General features: G+C 34.9%; 6 protein-coding genes across 6 annotated transcripts; 3 read left to right on the forward strand and 3 right to left on the reverse strand.

The window, feature by feature from the left end:
- Positions 1 to 1,012: 1,012 nt before the first annotated feature.
- Positions 1,013 to 7,548, forward strand: TpMuguga_01g00539 (uncharacterized protein; the record flags this gene model as incomplete). Its single annotated transcript, XM_760966.1, has 2 exons — positions 1,013 to 7,428; positions 7,500 to 7,548. The coding sequence occupies 2 exons, from the start codon at positions 1,013 to 1,015 to the stop codon at positions 7,546 to 7,548; spliced, it is 6,465 nt and encodes a 2,154-aa protein (XP_766059.1).
- Positions 7,549 to 7,678: 130 nt separating this feature from the next.
- TpMuguga_01g00540 (uncharacterized protein) lies at positions 7,679 to 9,328 on the forward strand (the record flags this gene model as incomplete). The annotated part of the gene is made up of 1 exon (XM_760967.1): positions 7,679 to 9,328. The coding sequence occupies one exon, from the start codon at positions 7,679 to 7,681 to the stop codon at positions 9,326 to 9,328; it is 1,650 nt and encodes a 549-aa protein (XP_766060.1).
- Positions 9,329 to 9,784: 456 nt separating this feature from the next.
- On the reverse strand, positions 9,785 to 10,414 carry TpMuguga_01g00541 (uncharacterized protein; the record flags this gene model as incomplete). The annotated part of the gene is made up of 1 exon (XM_760968.1): positions 9,785 to 10,414. The coding sequence occupies one exon, from the start codon at positions 10,412 to 10,414 to the stop codon at positions 9,785 to 9,787; it is 630 nt and encodes a 209-aa protein (XP_766061.1).
- A 748-nt stretch (positions 10,415 to 11,162) lies between these two features.
- On the reverse strand, positions 11,163 to 13,170 carry TpMuguga_01g00542 (GLE1-like family protein; the record flags this gene model as incomplete). The annotated part of the gene is made up of 3 exons (XM_760969.1): positions 11,163 to 11,238; positions 11,447 to 11,556; positions 11,662 to 13,170. The coding sequence occupies 3 exons, from the start codon at positions 13,168 to 13,170 to the stop codon at positions 11,163 to 11,165; spliced, it is 1,695 nt and encodes a 564-aa protein (XP_766062.1).
- A 291-nt stretch (positions 13,171 to 13,461) lies between these two features.
- spt4 (Transcription elongation factor SPT4 domain protein) lies at positions 13,462 to 14,332 on the forward strand (the record flags this gene model as incomplete). The annotated part of the gene is made up of 5 exons (XM_760970.1): positions 13,462 to 13,474; positions 13,540 to 13,612; positions 13,644 to 13,752; positions 13,997 to 14,144; positions 14,253 to 14,332. 5 exons carry the CDS (start codon positions 13,462 to 13,464, stop codon positions 14,330 to 14,332), a joined length of 423 nt encoding a protein of 140 aa, XP_766063.1.
- A 40-nt stretch (positions 14,333 to 14,372) lies between these two features.
- On the reverse strand, positions 14,373 to 20,450 carry Dhx8 (Oligonucleotide/oligosaccharide-binding (OB)-fold family protein; the record flags this gene model as incomplete). The annotated part of the gene is made up of 15 exons (XM_061305016.1): positions 14,373 to 14,516; positions 14,562 to 14,707; positions 14,926 to 15,167; positions 15,449 to 15,679; positions 15,800 to 15,929; positions 16,164 to 16,398; positions 16,432 to 16,491; positions 16,755 to 16,961; positions 17,244 to 17,466; positions 17,662 to 17,727; positions 18,044 to 18,807; positions 19,067 to 19,514; positions 19,728 to 19,840; positions 19,981 to 20,128; positions 20,364 to 20,450. The coding sequence occupies 15 exons, from the start codon at positions 20,448 to 20,450 to the stop codon at positions 14,440 to 14,442; spliced, it is 3,177 nt and encodes a 1,058-aa protein (XP_061161591.1). The 3' UTR covers positions 14,373 to 14,439.
- Between the last annotated feature and the right edge of the window lie 110 nt (positions 20,451 to 20,560).

Raw genomic sequence — 20,560 nt, forward strand, 5'->3', positions numbered from 1 at the left:
TGGAAATTTCTGTAGCATAAAATGATACCACTGGAGAAGCAGTAAACTGGGATCTCAAACCTTATTAGTGGTCCCAAATTTCAAGTAATTGGAAAGTCGAAACATTTCAGAGATAAGTATGGGGATGATTACATTTGGAAATGGGCCAATGATCCAAACTTTGAATCGATCATGATGTTTATCTTGGTCTCATTTAAACCATTTCCAGATCATTAAGAGTAGTAATAAATATAAGAAATTGGAATTTTGGCCAATATTGACACTTCCAAGGGCACTCTATGAACATCGGAATTACTTAGAATTGTAATCTAAATATTTACAAGACTCAATGAGTTCCATTGTTTCCAATGAGCTTGAGCAATTTGAAAACTAGAAAGATTGGTGAATATAAGTAAAATATTGACAAGTATACCGAATGTAGTGTAATGTAACATATTTTTTGACTAAATAAAAGTCATTCGTAACTGTTTATTAAGGTAAATTCGTTTGATTTTGGTTAATAGTAAATTTAATTGTGGTATCTGGGTGAAAATAAGTAATTTCCTTTTAATAACTGTGTTTTATCAGTTTAAACAGATCCTAAGATTGTTTCAACTAATTTTACGTAAATTTAACTGAAGATTGTTTTACTATTTTAATAAATCTTCATGAATGCAGTTGATGGACCGGCGAAATGATTGGACAATAAGGTACGTTTCAAGTCTGAGAAAATCATTCTAAATATACTTTAAATACTTCTAGATTCTCGTAATTTTATATAAATATTTTAGGTTTTAAATATTATACACATAAATATCTAATCGTATGAATTACTACAGGTGTGACTATGACGTTGAGATATCTGGAATATGACGGTTTGTATAACTTCCGCATGAGCCTGGCCTGTAGGGCCTGATTAAGATCTTTAAATTAGTCAAGAATTTATTCATTTGGATAGATATTTCAATTTGAATCTTTCCCCATTCCACCATTATTTGACCGGAGATTGAATTTTCTTGCATTAGTAACATGAATGAAAAGATGTATTATAAACATAAAATTATTGATTTATATTATATTGCTCCAGCAGTGGAAGGCTCTAGAATCTCTTCCAACTTCGTCAAGTAGTGATAAATCCCCTGCCCCTTCTAATCCTAGCGGAGGTCAATCCTCCACACCTCGATCTCAAAATCAAACTTCCTCTAGTTCAACACAATCACAATTGAGAACATCCACAAATAATTCAACTAGGACTAATTCCAGTGTAAATCAACAAAATCAGTCACCTAAATCTCCGTCTCAGTCACAATCACAATCACAATCGAGTTCATCCATAAATTCTGTAACAACTCCAACTGGTACCCGATCGGATCAATCTCAGGTTACCAAGATCACAGTTGATATTGATAAGAAGTCAAGTACCAATGAGTTAGAGTACTCCAAAAATGATGAAATTCATAAATACGCTCCTAAGTCTGGTCATGTAATCACTAAAGTTACCAATGGTAGTGCTGTTATTTGGGAGTCCGATGATAATGTATATTCATTAAGAGTAGCTTTGAACGATGTCAGTAGTAATCCTGAGGAACACTTTTTGTCCGTACTTGATAATAATGGTGCACTTTACCTTTTCCAGAAATCGAGTGATAATTCCTGGAAAGATGTAACTGAAGATAGATACTGTCTCTTTAACCTTAAATTCTTAACAGATAACGATGAAGAGATTGCCAAAGATAAATATTCTTTATGTATTTATTGTTTTACCTATTCATGTGCTTTTGATAAAGGTTCTAAATGTAGTAAAATTAAATATGACGACCAAATTATTTGGAACGCAAACGATCATACTGGTTTTGCGCCCATAAAAGAAGTGTATTTATACATGATTCCAATTAAAGCATTTGTGAGGGGTAATAAGGATCAATACAAAAAATTGGAATTAAAAAAGTCGGCTCAACCGAATGAAACTGTTGATACCGTTGCTAAAGTTACCGATGCATCCGATACTAAATCTAGTCCAGCTCCCGTTGCTACTCAATCAACTCCTACCAGACCGACTACCAGGCTCACCAATGTCATCGTCGACATCGATAAGAAACAGAACAGTAATGAGTTTGATTACTCCAGTGATGAAAATTATCATACTTACACTCGTAAGACTGGCCACTCATGCAGTAAGGTAATGCAGGGCACCAGTCTTATCTGGGAATCCCAAGATAACGCTTGTGGTACGTTGGTCAGGTTTAAGGAACAGAAATTACTGGTTATCTTACTTGATAATAATACATTCAAACTGTTCCAACATTTATCGGGCAAGTGGACTGATATAACCAAGGATAGGTATGATGTTACCAAATTGAAACTCCTAGGTGAGGGCGATAGTGTGCTGAATTCTTCCAACTATAAAATAAATATTGTAGACTTGTCATTTTGCTATTCACTCAATCAAGGAATTAAGTGTGCAGCTGTAAAATTGGGAGATGATGTTGTCTGGAAAACAGGTGACGATCCGAAGTTTCAACAGATAAAGACGTTTTTTCTCGGACTTGCTTCAAACAATTTCTATGTCAAGAACATGTCTGATGAAATTAAGAAAATTGATTTTAAACCGACTCCAGCTACCACTCCTGAGGCTAAACAAACAACTACTGCAACTATTACACCTACAACAGCTACTACACCTGCTACTCAAACTACAGCACAACCTCAATCGCAGACTACAGCACGACCTAGAACACAACCTCAATCACCTACAACATCACAACCTAGAACACAACCTCAATCACCGACAACACCTACTACACAGCGCCCTAAATCATCAGAAGCTGAATCTTTAGAGAAGTATGAACTTCCTGGACTTAAGTTATTCACGATGAATTCATCTAAAAAAGTGGTAGAACTAGGAAAATCCAAATATCAAATCACCAAGGATCGTGATGAACATGTATATGACTTAAACGACGGTGTAAAATGTCATGAAGTTAAGTATCAAGACAAGACTGTGTGGAAACGTGAGAGTAATTCTGATAAATATCCTTTGTACATTGCCTACAAAATTGATACTGGTAAATTTGTTATTACATTTGAAGATGGTTTTATTGTATTTGAATTTGAAGATGATAAGTGGAAAGGAAAAGTACATAGCTTAAAACAAGGAGAGGCACTTCCAGAATCCAAAGTAATGACCGCAGTAAAGTCGGCAGTCTTAGACCTCAATGATCTGCAAAATACCAAAATGTATGATATGGTACAGACTGGTAATGTACGAACCTTTACCCCTAAGGAAGCTGGGTTTTTTAGTGGAGTAATAAGGACAACTGGTCAAGACAAAGCTGTCTGGACCGTTATTTGGCAAATACAAGGAGATTTCGAACTTGCAAATAAGATTTCATATGAAGATTTTGGCAAGGGAAAACAAATATTGATTTTAGATACTAGATCTGGCATAAAGATGTTATACAAACCCAATCAAAATGCTTATTGGAAAGAGGTCGCTGAGCAACCTCAAAACGCTTTTGAAACTATTGGAGCCGTAACTACTCAAGAAGAAAAGGTTGATATGTTTGAATTGGATATCCTTAAGCCTAAGTCCACAAAAGATTGTGATTATACAGAATTCGATACTGAAGAACAACCTAAAGAAGAAGAAAAAAAACAAATTGAAAATGCTAGAAAAGCCTGGAAGAAAAAAGATGATGTAAACCAACAACGTAGACCACCAACTTTTAAATATCAGAACTATGCTGCAAAGCCAAAAAAGGGGATCTCTAACATTATAGATTCCGACACTATCGAAAAAGGAGAGGATGATGATGATCCAGGATTTGATGGATCTATTTGGAGGCAAGCAAACCTTACCCAGTACGCTACCCATATATGTTTCAGGTATACACCTAAAAGGTGTCTGGCAGTACTTCTTTCATCCGGTAATTTCCTTCTTTATGAGGAGGATAAAAATGAAGATTTAAATGATATCACTTCAAAATCTAGAGGTGAATTCTTCAAACTGGCTTTCTACACCAAAGAAGAAGATAATAAAACATATCGAAAGTTAAAAATAGAGGAAATCACCAGATCTCTATTGAATTTGTCGTACATATTCACATTTGATAATATAGAGTGTCACCGAATTACCCACGATAATAAGACTATCTGGAGGCATGGTGTAGATTCTAACTTTGGAACATTAAAATCAGTTTATTTTCATCTTCTTGATTACAAGGTATCTGTTGAAAACACAAGTGGTGAAAAGAAGGAATTAGATATACAGCAGGTAAAAAACTCCAAAATTGATGATTCAGATCCTATATTACAAGCTCTTAAACAAACGACGGGCGGTTCCAAAGAACAAAAAGATAGCACCACTGAACCCACCCCAGTCATTGAAGATGAATCAGAGACAGATATTCCAGAAGCCGATCTTACTTCTCTGAATATAAACGATACGAGCAGTTCTTCTAAGTACCAATGTTCTGACAATGGAATTTATAAAACCTTCACGGCAATTCATGGACACGGATTTAACAAAGTAACGATTCCAAAAACGTTCGGTTCAGACACTATATGGGAATCATCTGGAAGTGATTATGCAATCAAGGTTAGATTAAAGGAAAATTCAACTGGTGAAAAATATATGGTCTTATTGTTGGTTAGCAAAAAATTCAAATTTTTCTATTCTTCCGGGAAGAATAAACCTTTGGCAGATAATACGGCTGGTAAGAAGTCTTTTAATAATATAAAATTGTTCTATAAAAATGAAACCAAATGCATTTATGAAGAACTAAATCCTAGATTGTATACCGCAGCTTTATATCATCTATCACTCGGATATAAACCTAAAGAAAGAGTAAAGTTCCATCTAATTAAATTTGGTGATAAGTATGTTTATAGTTATGATGACAATCAAGGATTTGGTCATATGAAGGGTGTGTATGTTGATCTCGTAGAAAATAATTTGTATGTTGTTAACACCGATGATCAAACAAAGGAAATAGATATCGAGAAAGGAGTCTTAACTCAACCTACGATAACTCCCGTTAAAACTAAACCAGAACCACCCCGTGTAACAACTCAGCCTGAGAAAGCCAAGAAAACTCCAGTTACACCTCCAGAGACAACACCTTCTGAACCTGAGACTTCCCCAGTACCGGAGGCAAAGGCATCTCCCGTAACTGCTCCACCCACTACCCTTATCACTCTTAATATCGATAACACTCAGTCCACCAGTGAATTTGACTACTCCAAGGATGAGAATTATCATACATACACTCCTAAGGATGATCATGTGTTCAGTAAAGTGACCGAGAAAAATGCTGTCATTTGGGAGTGGAAAGATACCATTTATGCCAAGTTTGCCAGGATCAGGCCTAAAGAAAACGAAAAATACTTAGCCATACTCCTCACTAACAATTCATTTAAACTATTCCATCAGTCTCATGGCAAAACCTGGACCGACATTACCAAAGATAAGCATGATATGACTAAATTGAGGTTTTATGGTGAAGGTGACGCTGTCCTTAAGTCAACCCATTATACAGTTAGTATTGTAGACTTATCGTTTAATTACGCATTCAACGAAGGAGTTAACTGTAGGAAGATCAATTATGATGATAATGTCGTCTGGAATCACTCTGATGATAAGAAGTTTGAGTTTATCAAGTCATTCTCACTGGGACTCGTGTCAAATAAATTCTTCGTTAAGAATAACTCTGGTGAACTTAAGAAGATAGAATATGAGTCTGAGGAGGTAATTGAGCCTGAAGTTACAAAGGAAGTTTCAGCTCCAGTTACTGTGGAAGCTAAGGAACCTGAGCCAACCGAGGCTGAGGAACCAGCTAAAGAGGCTTCGGAACCTGCCAAAACTACACCCATTGCCACAGCGGAACCAGTTCTTAAACCAAAACCTGCCACTAACCCTGCCACCCTTGATATAGAAAAGACTCAGTCCACAGCCGACTTCGAGTACTCCAAGAACAGTAATTATCATACATACACCCCTAAGTCTGGGCATTCATTTACTAAGGTTACCGAAAAAGAGAATGTTATCTGGGAGTGCAAAGATGGCATACCTGGGACATTAGTTAGAAAGAAGAAGGATGAATTTTTTGTTATCCTACTCCAGAACAATGATTTTGTACTATTTCAAAAGACTAAGAAACAGCCATGGACTGACATTACTAGCCAGAGGCACAATGTTACTGCACTGAAATTCTATGGTGAAAATGACACTGAACTATCTACGTCTGACTATTTAGTTACCGTGTTTGACTTCACATACAGAGTCACATTCAAGGATCAAAACAGCTGCAAGAAAATTAAGTACGGAGATGATGAGATTTGGAAATATAAAGATAACGCATGTAAGCACTTTGAACTAGGTCTTGTTTCAAACAAATTCTTCGTCTGCAATAATGAAAGATCACAAAACAATCTAAATTTCAAAGGACCGATCATTCCTCGTGTACCTAAAACGACACCAGTTGAGGTAACTGCTGCTACAACTGTTACTCAACCAAAGACAAGTCCTCCAACAATTACGCCAACTCCAGCTACAACTGATACTACAGCTCCAACTCCAACCACTACATCTGATACAACTTCTGCTCAACCAAAGGTAACTCCTCCAACACCTGCTCCAGCTACAACTGCCACCACTCCTGAACCAGCTAAACCCTTGCCCGTTGACAAGTCCATTGTTCTCGATATTGAGACCACTACTGGTACCAGTCAGTTTGAGTTTTCTGAGGCTAATTATATTAAGACTTTCAACGGGAAGGACGACTGTGTGTTTGACAAAGTGTCTGAAGGTCCCACGGTGGTTTGGGAATCAGAGGGTGTGTCTGGTACTATGGTGAGAACCAAACTTTTCAGTAATAATGATAGATTTTTGGTCATACTACTCAAAAATGATACGTTCATGGTGTTTCAAAAACCGTCTGGTGGAGTGTGGAGTGAAATCACTGGCAGTAGATGTGACGTTAAGAAGTTGAAGTTCTACGGTGAAAATGATAAAGAGATCACGGCGAAGGATTATAAGATTACCCTTTCCGATCTTTCATTCAGTCATATGTTCAAGGAGGGAGTCAAATGTGAGATGGTCAAGATGGGTGAAGAAGTTGTTTGGAGCCATACGGATGATAAAAAGTTCGAAGACATAATGTCATTTTCACTAGGCCTCGTGTCAAATAAGTTTTTTGTCAAAAACAGGAATGGAGAACTTAAGAAACTGGAACCCAAACCAGTTGTTGAACCCGTTCTAACTAAAGCGGAATCCGATAAAGTAACTACTACTGGGCCTAAGCCAGTTGTTAAACCGGTGAAAGAGGAAGTTAAACCCCCAGTTCTTCTGACTGGTCAGGTAACTAGTGCATTCCATTCTAAACTGAAACTTTATGCCTCGGATCCCGTTGACAGTGGTAAGACCGTTCCCCTTGAGTTTGAGGTGCTTGAGTATCCAAATCCTGATTCATTATTATATCTCTTAGGTGATAGATGTGTTCAGCTGATATTTGATGGTAAAGTTGTATGGGAATATACATCCGGCCCATTTCCTACATCTCTATACTTTAAATCATCTGCAGAATCTTCACTTTTATATTTAAACTTTGATCCATATTACTTTGTATATATCTATGATGGTAATGATTGGGTGCTAAAAGAAGAACTTTCACATCGTGCCTCAGTTGAACTAGATCCTTCTATGTATCCAGAAAATATCAGCATTTTTACTGAGAAAACAGGTGATTCAGTTACTCTTGTTCAGAATGATACTAGTATGTACAAAGTCTATGATCATGGAGGAATCTTTTTATACCTGTTTAGTGACGGTGTTAAGTGTGTTGAGATTAAATACTGTGATCACACTGTTCACGATGCAAAATCCGTTGGTCAGTATCCTAATAGATTTATCTTTGATTCAAAATCTTTAACGTTTGAGTTTGATTTCGAAAATAAGTCGACCACCTATAGGCTCTCTGATTCCGAATTTTCCGCATCCGGCGATTCAAAAAAATTAGAAAAAATTGAATATGAAGTCCCTGGCTGGATTAGAAGACAGTCAAATTATAAATTTGGGTCCAAATTATCCTTATCCGATCTCAGTATATTAACCTCTGACAACAGAGATGGTTCAGGCGCCAAACGCATAAATGTTAAAAAATCCATGCTAAGTAGTAAAAAATGGCTTTCAGGCTTCTTTTATCCGGTTACTAAACCATATCTCGAACTTAGGTACAAGGATAACGTCTTCAAGTCCACCGAGTATCCCTATAGAGGAAACCCAAAGATATTATTATTCAACACTGATGATAATAATATATCTGTTTTCTTTGATTCTAAATTCAAAGTGTCATTCAATTATTTAGATCTATCAGACGAGGAAACAGTTTTTAAGGCTAAGCGCAAACCTACAGATCCTGATCCCGATTCTAGTGGTGAAACTGAGAGTGATAGTGATACTAATAGTGACAGTGAGAGTAATAGTGAGAGTGAGGGTGAAACTGTTCCAGTAGCTGAGATAGTGGTTACTCCGCCCAAGACTACCGTAACGACTCCTGAATCTCAACCACAAACTGTATATAGTCCAACGCCTAAAGTATCCACTTCAGGTCCAAAACGTTCTCACACTAAATCATCCTCAGTATCAACTGAATCTAATTTTAATCCAGAATCCAAAGCTATTTCTAAACAAGCTAAGACTAAGGCTCCTGTCATAACAATCCCTTCTGAACCCACTGATCTAAAATCTTCCACTACTCTGGCGATCGTTGACATCGAGAAGAAACACAACACCAACGAGTTTAACTACTACCGGAATGACAATTTTAAAACATACGTCCCAAAATCTGGTTATGGATTCAGTAAGGTTACCGAGGGATCCAGTGTTATCTGGGAATCTGGAGATGTATTTGCAACCTTTGTTACCACTAAAAGGAAGAAATTCCTTGTCATCCTCCTTCAAAGTGGTGACATTTTGCTATTTCACAAGAATAATGCTGAACAACCATGGGAAGACATTACTGCTGATAGATTTGATTTGAAGAAACTTAAGTTTTTTGGTGAAAATGATACTGAGATTACTTCATCCCATTACACGGTTACCCTAGTTAAGACTATCGTGGAATTCAAATTTGAGGATGGTGTTAACTGTAAGAAGATTAAGTATGGAGATGATAATATTTGGAATCATATGGATGACACTGAGTTCCCTTCCATCAAGATGTTTCAATTCGGACTTGTCTCAAACGATTTATACGTTCAGAATAGTAGTAATGATTGGAAAAAATTAAATTATAAAGGACAAAACACACCTCCTGAAACTGAATCTGACACTGTAACTCCTTCAGAATAAACTTGTGATTATACTCCTGAACCTAATCCAAACTCTCATACTGTATAAAATTTCTAATTGTACCTCTGGTTTAAAAATTACACTCATACACTCAAATATAATTCATTACTCAACTATTTAAGGTCCCAGCACCTAACTAAACCAGAACCCAAACGGTTTTTAAGGGTTCTGCATAAAATTTAAAATTAATTCACAGTGTACTGCTGAAAATACAATTCAGCCAGTGTGTCATGTAATGAGTAAAAATAACTCTGTAAAATAAATTTTTAAATAAGCTGTACATTAGACATTGTAATATTTGTAATATGAGTCACATGTAAAATATTAAATTTAAATTTCACCTAAAAATCTAATAATTTTTACAATACACTTTATTCATTGAATTATTTAATCTTCAGAATACGAAACGTTTTAAGAAAGAAATATCTAAAGTAAGCCCAGTAACTTCTGTGTGTTTTATATGTTATCAGCTTGTGGGCTTTTGCTGGGTACACTTTTCCAGTTATAATTTTCATTGTCAAATTCCTTAAAATTCTTTAAATTATCAAATTTCATCTTGTCAAACTGCATGGAACTTTTGGGAGCTTTTGGTAAACAAAGCTCCTCTACTTTCATGATAGTTTTCTTAAGCTCTTTAGAAACAGTGAAGAGTTGACTCTTTTTATACTCTGTTTCATTATCCTCAATTGTATTTGGATCCTCCTGGGAATTCTGAGGATTTGGAAACTCCACGTATCTGAAACATGTTTCATAAAACTTAACCAGATATGAATAATTTGAAACAATGGTTTTCCTGGTCAATTCCTGGATTACTCCCAATTTGTCGTTTAAATCAGATAGAGACTTGAGCGACCCTTGATTTTTATCAAATTCCCCTTCAGAGTCACCGCCCATAAGTTTTACCCACGTCATTTTATCAAAGAGGTCAAAGTTAGTTTCCAAAGCACTAATCTCATTACTCATAAGATTAAAATAGAGCTGAAACAAGCAGCGGTAATATTCCACCAGGCTCGTCCCATAGTCATATAATATCACACAGAAATCATCGTTCAAATCTTTTATGTCTTCAATTACTTCGTTCATCATTGTATAATTAATATAAATGATGGAAATTACGAGATTAAATCAGGTTATTAGATCCTCAGGTGTCTAAGACATTCAGCAGGTCTAGACCTCTTAAAATCAAAGATTTATGGCCAAATTAGGCCAAACTAAACCTTAACTTGAATAACAAGGGTAAAAAATTGGAAATTAGTGGCCAGATCCACCCATTAAAGTTGTAGATATTGTTTTAATTGTTAGCTTGTGTAACATTTTCTAATTATTTTTTCAGACTTTTTTCCAACTTCATCGATTTTTTTCATGAGTTGAATGAATCTTGGCCTTAGTTGATTAACTGTTTTTCGTATTTGTAAATTAAATCCTCCATTTCTCTAAGTTGGCCTAATTTTGTCTTTAGTACCTCGTAGTAGCTGTAGTTTCCATTCTCTATGTTAATTCTAAGTCTCTGCGCGTTTATCTTCCCTTCTACTAGGATTTTTGTGTTATTTGCCATGTCATTTGCTACTTTACGTAATTCTGTCTCCAGTTTTGAGAATTCCTTCAAATCATTCTCCAGATCATCTTTGTACGGTACTTCAAATCTATTAACTTTATAAGGGTAAACTGTGTCCATATCTTTATACGGTATTTCAATTGTATCAATATCTTTATACGTGCATTCAATTGTATCTTTCATTATTAAAATATCTAATAAAAATTATCAGATCTAAATGGATCTGATACTATAACACTTAGTATATCATAGTATTAGTGTAGTAAATAGATGAAAAGATTAAATATCATTTCTTAAGTCTTCTTCTTTATATTTCATTTTATAGCCTTCCGGCTCAGTCAATTTGACTCCACTACTACAAATTGTTATTACATAAAGTATCCCATGAGCATTATCCGGGCATCAATTTACCTAAATAATTAAATATCTAAGTAGTGTAAAGTAGTAAATAAGTCCAGAAGGGGGTAAATAACTAGAAAATTCAGTCTCCAGGTGACAAAATAAGTAAGAACTAAGTAGTCAGGGGGATATCTAGGTGGAAGCAAGCACCGTAAAGGAGATACTTAAAATCATGATAAAACTGTTGTAATTGTCCAATGTACATTTGAACTGATGATGTATTATTACATCGCATTAATTTCTCATTCAGTAACTTATTTATATTCACCAATACCTAAACCATATACATAGAAGTAATTTACTAGGTAAATATCTAAGTAATTAACTGGGTAAATATCTAAGTAATTAACTGGGTAAATATGAGTAATCTGTGAATTACCTTTTTGAATTGTAGTTTATAAATGTTATGCATGAAATAGGAAGTAATATTTAAGATTGTGATGAGGATGCAGGGGATGAATTGTATGAAAATGGTGTTCCAGCTCGAGTTTACGACGTTGGCGTAGTAACTCCAAATCGTTGTAAAATCGTTCTTTATACATAAATATGATAAATATAATCTCAAATACGATGATAGTCTTTTATTATACACGATCTCCTCATTCACGTCCACGGGATATTCATACAACTTTCCCAGCTCCACAGTGTTATCCGGTGTCATATTCTGGCCCACATTAGCTTCACTAAATGTGTCATTTCTGGTGAGATAAAATTTGGGAATAATTAACTTTGTTTTCAAGGTGAGGAGAGTGATGAAAATGGTGTTGAAGTCGGGGTTGATCTTGTCAATTGAGGCAAGTAGGCGTGAAAATGACCATACGGACTTGGGATTAATGTAAATTTGGCCCTGTTCGCAGCAGTTTAAAACACCCTCGACGATTTTGAAGAGGGTAAAAATTTTCAAATCCTCTGAGTTACACTGTTGCAAAAGTGAGGATAAAGTTTTAAAGGTTAAATCAACTTGTTTTTGAGTATTTGCAATGCTGTTTAAGCAGATTTTAACACGTTTACTCAGGTCAATTCTGACCTGTTTAAGCTCAGAATTTGACCTTACCTCAGAGTAAATCCGCTCAAATTTGATAAACTTTTCCCTCAAGTCGTCAAAAAATAAAATCGTCCTATTCTTCGGCACATAATCCCATGAAATGTCATCAAATTTATTAGCGCCAACAGTTAATTTTTCACCCTGTAAAGTTAATTTTTCACCCTGTAAAGTTAATTTTTCACCCTGTAAAGTTAATTTTTCACCCTGTAAAGTTAATTTTTCACCCTGTAAAGTTAATTTTTCACCCTGTAAAGTTAATTTTTCACCCTGTAAAGTTAAATTTTCATTGTGTAAAGTTAAATTTTCATTGTGTGAGTTTTGGATTTGTTTGCGTTGATTTTCTAATTTCTCCTGTTCTATGCGTTTTTTTTCAAAGTTTTCCCGTTCAAGTTTCTGTTTTTCAAGTAATTCCAGCCGTTGAAACTCGTTAATCGTCTCAGTGATCACAGAATTGTACACATTTCTCGTGGCTACACAGTTTTCGTCTATTAATTCCTCCAACTGTTTACTATCCAAATATCCAAATTTCACACTCTCCCCCGTAACATCTTTCACACTCTCCCCCGTAACATCTTTCACAATCTCACCCGTAACATCTGTCACACTTTTGTCACTAAAATTAACCGTTTTATCACTAAAATTAACCGTTTTATCACTAAAATTAACAGTTTCAACGGTGTTGATAGTAATATTCCGTGTGGTATGGGACTGAATTAGTTGAAGTTTGAACTGTGTGGTAAAGTTGTGGCCGGTTTTGTAAAAGTTGAGTGGAATCTGAAGCTTCCGGTCCTCAACCAAAACAGATTCATCAAAATTAAACGTTACCCCGCCAACAGCCTTCATACCTCAAATTCATTTATTTTACACTTAAATATTATTACACTATTAAATATTTTACACTATCAAATCTATTATACTATTAAATATTTTACAATATTAAATCTATTATACTATTAAATATTTTACACTATTAAATATTTTATAATATTTGTAATATTTTAGAATATTAAATCTATTATTTCCAACACCACTTTTCCACAATGTCAATAAATTGAAAATTTTAACAATTTTAATATTTTAATAAATTTTACGAAAATTGGCTAAATTTCGAGATTTTGAATAATTTGACAAAAGATGAATAATCCAGGTAATTCCTCAGATCTTCCCAGATTCCAATATTAACCTAGTCTAACAGTGTAAATCTGTTTGTAGTGAGTATATTTGATGATGAGGAGGGGCTCGATGACGAACGTGCCAAAAATAATAAATATGACTTTATTCCACAGTATTCAACTGTTAATATAATATTACTTCAGGGGCGTGATTAGGAAACGTGGTAATTCCGAGGGTGAAAAGCCCAATCCTAAACTCAGGGCTTGCATTTCTTGCAGATTAATCATGTCAGAAGATCAGGTATCCGTTACGGTGCTTGCTACCGCCCACAATTCTTACTCCGGAACTCTCAGTTATCCCTTCTATACTTTACTATTTACTGTACTATACTCTTATTTACTATACTATACTCTTATTTACTATACTATACTCTTATTTACTATACTATACTTTATATACTATACTATACTTTATATACTATACTATACTCTATTTACTGTACTATAGTTTATATGCTAATTCCCTTAGTATATAAATACTTTACATTGTGATATAGTTTTATGAGAATGGCTGTGGCAATTGTTCGTTTTTGCAGATGGACGGTGATCACAGGCGTACTCTCGACTGTACCAGTGCGAACTTTAACGGCTTCATTTCTATCATGGACCCGCAAAAATCGTGGTCTGCAAGATATAATAATTTAAGTATCCATTACGGTGCTTGGTCACGCGGATTCAGTCTCCCCGACCACTCCATTTTCTCTAATTAGCTAATCCACTAATTATCTATAGTATACTGTGAATATTTGTTAGGTGATTTGATTCCTGGATGTTATGCGATATCAGTGAATGGGACACTCCCAGAATCAATCAAAGATGAACTTCTAGAATGATTTTACACAAATTTAACCAATTTAATAATTTATTTAATGTTTTAATAATTTAACCAATTATTTAATAATTTGATTAATTATTTAATAATTTGATTAATTGTATGAAATTATAATTTGCGTTTGGATAATCGCCAGGAGTCTTGGTCCTTCTCAAATCTATTATACAACGGCTTTATCTTCACATCTGCAGCATTATCAACAGTGTCAATGGTAATAATAATTTGTTTACTGGAATGTTTGGAGATTGATTTCCCGGTTGAGATGAACATGGTTGGTGCGAGTTCGAGTAGCCATTTGGATTTGATTACCGTTAAGTCCCGCATGTACTCCTTACTCGTCAATATCAACTCATGATATAACACATACTCAGGATTTCTACACATTATTACCATAAAGTTAGTTTTAGAGGAAAATAATTGTAAAAAATGGGTTAAAAAAATAAAATGTCAAAATTGATCGGGTTACGAAAATAAATTTTCTCACCTAACCACTTTTGCTGCTCCAACCACTTATTTACCAAATTTAATTAGTAAAATAAAAATAAATATAAAAAGGTTGCAAAATGATAAATAATGGGGTTAAGTAGGTGATACCTTTGAAAGAGTGATGAGGAGGGATGTATGTAGACTTTTTGTTCGTCTAGTAGTGTGCGGTATGACTCTTCGTCGCGTTTAGCGGAGTGGTGGAAGAAGCCGCTGCAAATGCACTTTTGAATGCGTTCAGTTTTACTCAAGCCTTCGAATGAAAGTTTGTCACGCCGGTGCATAAACTTGTACTTGTCCATTATCGATATCAACTGCTTCTTTATATCTTGTACCTTTATCAACGCTCTATACTACACATAATTTATAACAATTTTTAAACGGGTAGTTAGTAGTTGGTATGAGTAGTGAGGAAATTTTCTATCTACATTGCTGCTTCAACTACTTATTTACCAAATTTTAATTGTAAAAAGTAAAAAAAATACCAAAAAGGTTGCAAATTCTGAAATAATGGGGATAGGTAAATAAGTAACTGAGTTAGTAGGACCCCGTAGGGAAAAGAGAGAGCCATTGGGGTGGCTAACTCTGTGGAAAATAACTAAACTCTGTTACTACAAGCCCCGTAACGGAATACCTGTAGGAAATTATTGTAGCAGTAGAAATTGGAGAATTGGTTGTGTGACCATTGGTTATAAATGTGGAGATAAGTGAGATGGTCTCCTTCAGGTTGGAAGAATTTACGCCGGGATTGGTCAGCCTTTTCCCGTTTATCACTGGGACGGTAAAATATGTTCTGCACAGACAACATCGATATTATCGTTATTATCTCATTATAACAGTCCATCTCTATCGAATACAATAGTATCTACAATATTACTGTGATGTTGCGGTAATGTTGGTAGTTAGTGAGGAAAATAACTAAGTAAATTGCTGCCACTATGTACTATTAATAGTTGAGAATAACTGAGGTAACTGGTTAAAATACTTTGGAGAGAGTGGGATCGATGGGGAATTGTGCCATTTTCCTGCCTAAGTGTGTGAGTAGGCCTTCGTCGTCCAGTGCTCCCAAATGATATAATATATCCAAAGCATCAATTAACATCTCATTACAAGGTCTATAACATTAGTATTATTATTTTAGGTTTGGAGTTAATAGGAGTGAGGAAAATCATTTCCACATTGCTGCAGTAACTACTTATTTACCAAAAAATAATTGTAAAATAAAAATAAAATATCAAAAAGGTTGCAAATTGGTAAATAATGGGGATAAGTAATAAATAACTAGTAGAGATATGAGTAACTAGTGGCAGGGGAGGTAGCAGGTGCCCCGCAGTGACACCGTAACGAACTTATCCATGAAATCGAAATGTATGAAATCATTGATTCCCATAGACTTTAGTATAATAACGACGTTGGTGAGATTAACGCGTTGGATTTCGGGAATTGGTGTGGGTAGCATTTCCTCATGAAAAGTTTTCTCAGTATACAGACGGAAGCATTTTCCAGGCGCCGTACGACCAGCCCTGCCAGCCCTCTGCTTAGCATTCGCTTGCGATATCGGCGTCACAATCAAACTCTCCATTCCTATAAATATCTTGTGATTAGGGTGTGAATTACCAGTTTTAGGATTATATGATTTGATTTTACAAAGTCCAGGATCAATCACATATAATATTCCTACACATAAATTAATACTATTAACAATAATTTATGTTAAAAATGGGATTTTGGAAATAATTACAAAAGTTGATCGGGTTACGAGAAATAAATTTTCTCACCTAGCAATTTCTGCTGCTGTAACTACTTAATTCGGAAAAAACAATTGTAAATTGTAAATAAATACCAATAGGTTGCAAAATAAGAAATAATGGGGATAGGTAAATAGATAACTGGGTTAATGGGAGGGATCAGGTGCCCCGCAGTGACACCGTAACGGATACCATCAATAGTAATTGAGGCTTCGGCGATATTGGTGGCAAGAATGCATTTCCTGGTTCCAGGGGGTGCAGGTTGGAATATTTGTTGTTGTTGGTCCTGAGGTAATGCGGAATACACGGGAAATAAAAGTAACTTCGGTATGTTCATGCTCTTCAACTTGTTCAACCTCTCCTCCAATATTTTTATACCAGTCTCTATATCCTCTTCTCCTATACATAAATATAGTAATAGTGTAAATGGTTGATAGACTAGAGAGGAAAATATCTATCAATCTTGCTGCAGTAACTACATATTTATCAAATTTTAATTGTAAATAGTAAAATAAATACCAAAAAGGTCGCAAATTGTGGAATTGGTGGGGATACGTAAATAAGTAACTGAGTTAGTAGGAGTCCTGGGACAAAAAGAGTCCCATCGGGGTGGCTAACTCCGTAGATAAATAACTAAGTGAAGAATAACTAAACTCTGTTAGTACAAGCTCCGTAACGGACCAGTAAGAAAGAGTAGAATATCACCGGGTTTTTCATTGAGATGAATGTTTAAAACGGTGATTAAAGAAGTTTCGAGGTAGTCAAATTCTTGTTCCTTTGAGTGAAAAATTTCAACGGGAAATGAACGGCCGGGAATTTTAAAAATCTTCGAATTAAAAAAATATTTACTAAACTTCTCACTCTCCAATGTGGCCGACGTCACTATTAATCTAAAATCACTCCTCTTCATACACGTCTCCTAATCACACAGTATAGTTATAATTAGTATAATTATTGTGTAATAGTATGATTATTGAATGTGCGTCTGAGAGAGGTAAGAGGAGTGACGAGTTAGTGTGAGACTGGTACCTGTCTATATAGCTGTTATTCACTATATAGTCACCTTCAGTCTGGTTTATATAATTAACTAAATAATCACTTGGGATACCTTGAGAAGTGAGAATAAAACGTCAGTTGCGATGGTTCTTTCATGCGCCTCATCCAACTAAAGAAATTTTTTACCCAAATTTTAAAATAATAATTTAATTTTGTGATTTTGGAAATAAAGTGCAAAAGTTGATCGGGTTACGAATTGGCGAGGAAATTTTCCTCCAATTCTGCTGCAGTAACTACTTATTTACCAAAAAACAATAGCAAAAAATAAATAAAATACCAATAGGTTGCAAATTAGTAAATAATGGGGGTAAGGTAAATAGAGTTAATAAATAAAGCCCCTTCGGGGCTAAAGAGTCCCATTGGGTGGATAACTCTGTGGAAAAATAACTAGTATGAGGGTAGTAAGCACCGTAACGGAATCTCACCATAATGGTTGTATAATTTGTTAAAAGAGGATCATGTAGAATTTCCCTTAATAACATCCCATCGGTCATGTATTTGATAATAGTTTTATCACTAGTGACGTCACTAAAACGTATACAATATCCCACCTCATCGCCAACCGTACAACCAATCTCGTCACTCACACGCTTCGCTATGTTTATACACGAAATTCTTCTAGGCTGCGTTATTCCAATCATACAACTTATTCTATTTGCTTTATTTACTCTATCAGCAGCAGTTACCGCAGCAGTTTGTACAGTACCTTCTACACTATCTACAGTATTATCTGTACTATTATCTACACTATTATCTGTGGTATTATCTGTGGTATTGTGTATTAATGTGAGAAAGGTGTGATAGTGGTGAAAGTGTGATTCGTAGAGGTATTGTGGGATTTGTGTGGTTTTACCGCTACCGGTTTCACCAATCACAATGAGAATTTGGTTCTCAATTATTTCCCTAATTATCTCATCCCTCAGTTTAAATATTGGTAAGCCTCTTCTTTCCTCCTGGATACTCCGGTTCGTTCTAGGTTCTCCTGCGATACGGTGTGTTGCTGCAGTGTGTATAGTGTGTATAGTGTGTGTACTGTGTTGACTGTGTGAAGTGTGTGTAGAGTGTGTAGAATGTGTAGAATCGCGATTAAGGGATTTGAGTTCATTTTGTATTTGTAGAGAAGTGGTGATGGTTCTCTGTAAAGAACCCTCAGGTTTAGCAACTAGTTTGATCGGTGATAATACTATCCCTATGGAATTATTATTTATCAAATTTATGTAATAATTGTTAATTAGGGATAAAAAAAAATAAAGTTAAAAGTTGATCGGGTTAGGAGAAATAAATTTTCTCACCCAGTCATTTTTGCTGCTTCAATAACACATTTCGGAAAAAATAATTGTAAAAAGTAAAATAAATATAAAAAGGTTGCAAAATGATAAATAATGGGGATGTGTAACTAGATGTTAATGGAGGTTGTGGCAGGAATTGCCTGCATGCAACGGAGATACCCGATCTTATGGTTTGTCCTTTGAGAAAATTGGGAGGATTTAAGTTGATAGTGACTTCAGGTTGCGGTTCCTCTTCCAACTCCAACTCAGCCTTTAACCTTGATTTTTCCTCACTGCTTAATATTCCACTCTTCAATAACTGCTGGTTCTCCCATCTTTCTATATCATTTATATATCGCCTCTTATTATTCATTATGTCATTCTCATATTCCTGATCATCAGATTTATACTTTTCATCATATTTATCCCTATGTTTATCCCTATAATCAGCGTGTGTATGTTTATCATTGCGTGTGTGTTTATCCCTATAATTATCTTTATGTGTGTATTTATCAGTGTGTGTGTATTGATCAGAGTGTGAATGTTTTTGTGTGTGTTTGTGGTTTTGGGGTTTAGGGTTTGGATTTTCTTTATTAATTAATTCTCTAGCCCATTCCGATAATTCAACCTAAAATTAATTATATAATCCAATTTTATATAAAAATATTTATTAATTAGGGATTAAAAAAAATAAAGTTAAAAGTTGATCGGGTTAGGAGAAATAAATTTTCTCACCCAGTCATTTCTGCTGCTTCAATAACACATTTGGGAAAAAATAATTGTAAATAATAAATAAATACCAAGAGGTTGCAAATACTGTAATATCTGGGGTAAAAGATACAGTTGGAGGAGGAAGTGTGAGTTCCTTACGGTTTGGGTCATTTTTGAGTGAAAGTGCCGGAAAATTACTCTCGTCACTGTTACTCTTTATTATCTTATCCCATTCATCCACATCTACAACATCAATCCATTCTATTTACCAAACAATTTACCATACAATTTTACCATACAATTTTACCATACAATTTAGTATAGTATTTACTATAAAATTACTATAGTATTTACTGTATAACTGAGTAAAGGTGTGAAAATACGTTTTGGAGGATCGAGTGTGATGATGGTGCGATAGAGTTGGTTGACAAAATCGAAGCTCATGTTAGCTTCATTCTCGTCCAATAGTTTATTAAAGTCGTCCAGATCCCTAGCCTTCTTCGCTAAATATATCACAAACTCCGCTAACTCCTATGATCAATATTATTTACCATACTGACACAGGGTATATTCAAGAGTATATAACTAAGGAATACCCCCGAAGGGGAGCTAAATAAACATATCCAAGAAAATAAATATATCCAAAAAAATAAATATACCCAAAAAAAGAGGTAAATAAAGTATTTCCCAGGAAATTGAGATAATTTACTAAATATACAGAGAAAGTGAGAATTTTACAATAATTTGGATAACTAGTAGTTATTACTGGTTGATCGATTTCGAGGTAGTTTTTGAGCATTTCAGTGACTTTGGCTAGGGCGCTGAGTGACTGGAGCTCCTCTAGTCCGTCCATCGACAAATTTTCACAAATTCCCAAATCTCCTCATTAATAAAATTATTATAATTAATTTATTCTTAATTGTGAAAATTTTTGAAAATTATGAAAATGCCGTAATACAATAT

The sequence above is a fragment of the Theileria parva genome, chromosome 1 (assembly GCF_000165365.1).
Source record: "Theileria parva strain Muguga chromosome 1, complete sequence, whole genome shotgun sequence".
Taxonomy (NCBI): domain Eukaryota; phylum Apicomplexa; class Aconoidasida; order Piroplasmida; family Theileriidae; genus Theileria; species Theileria parva.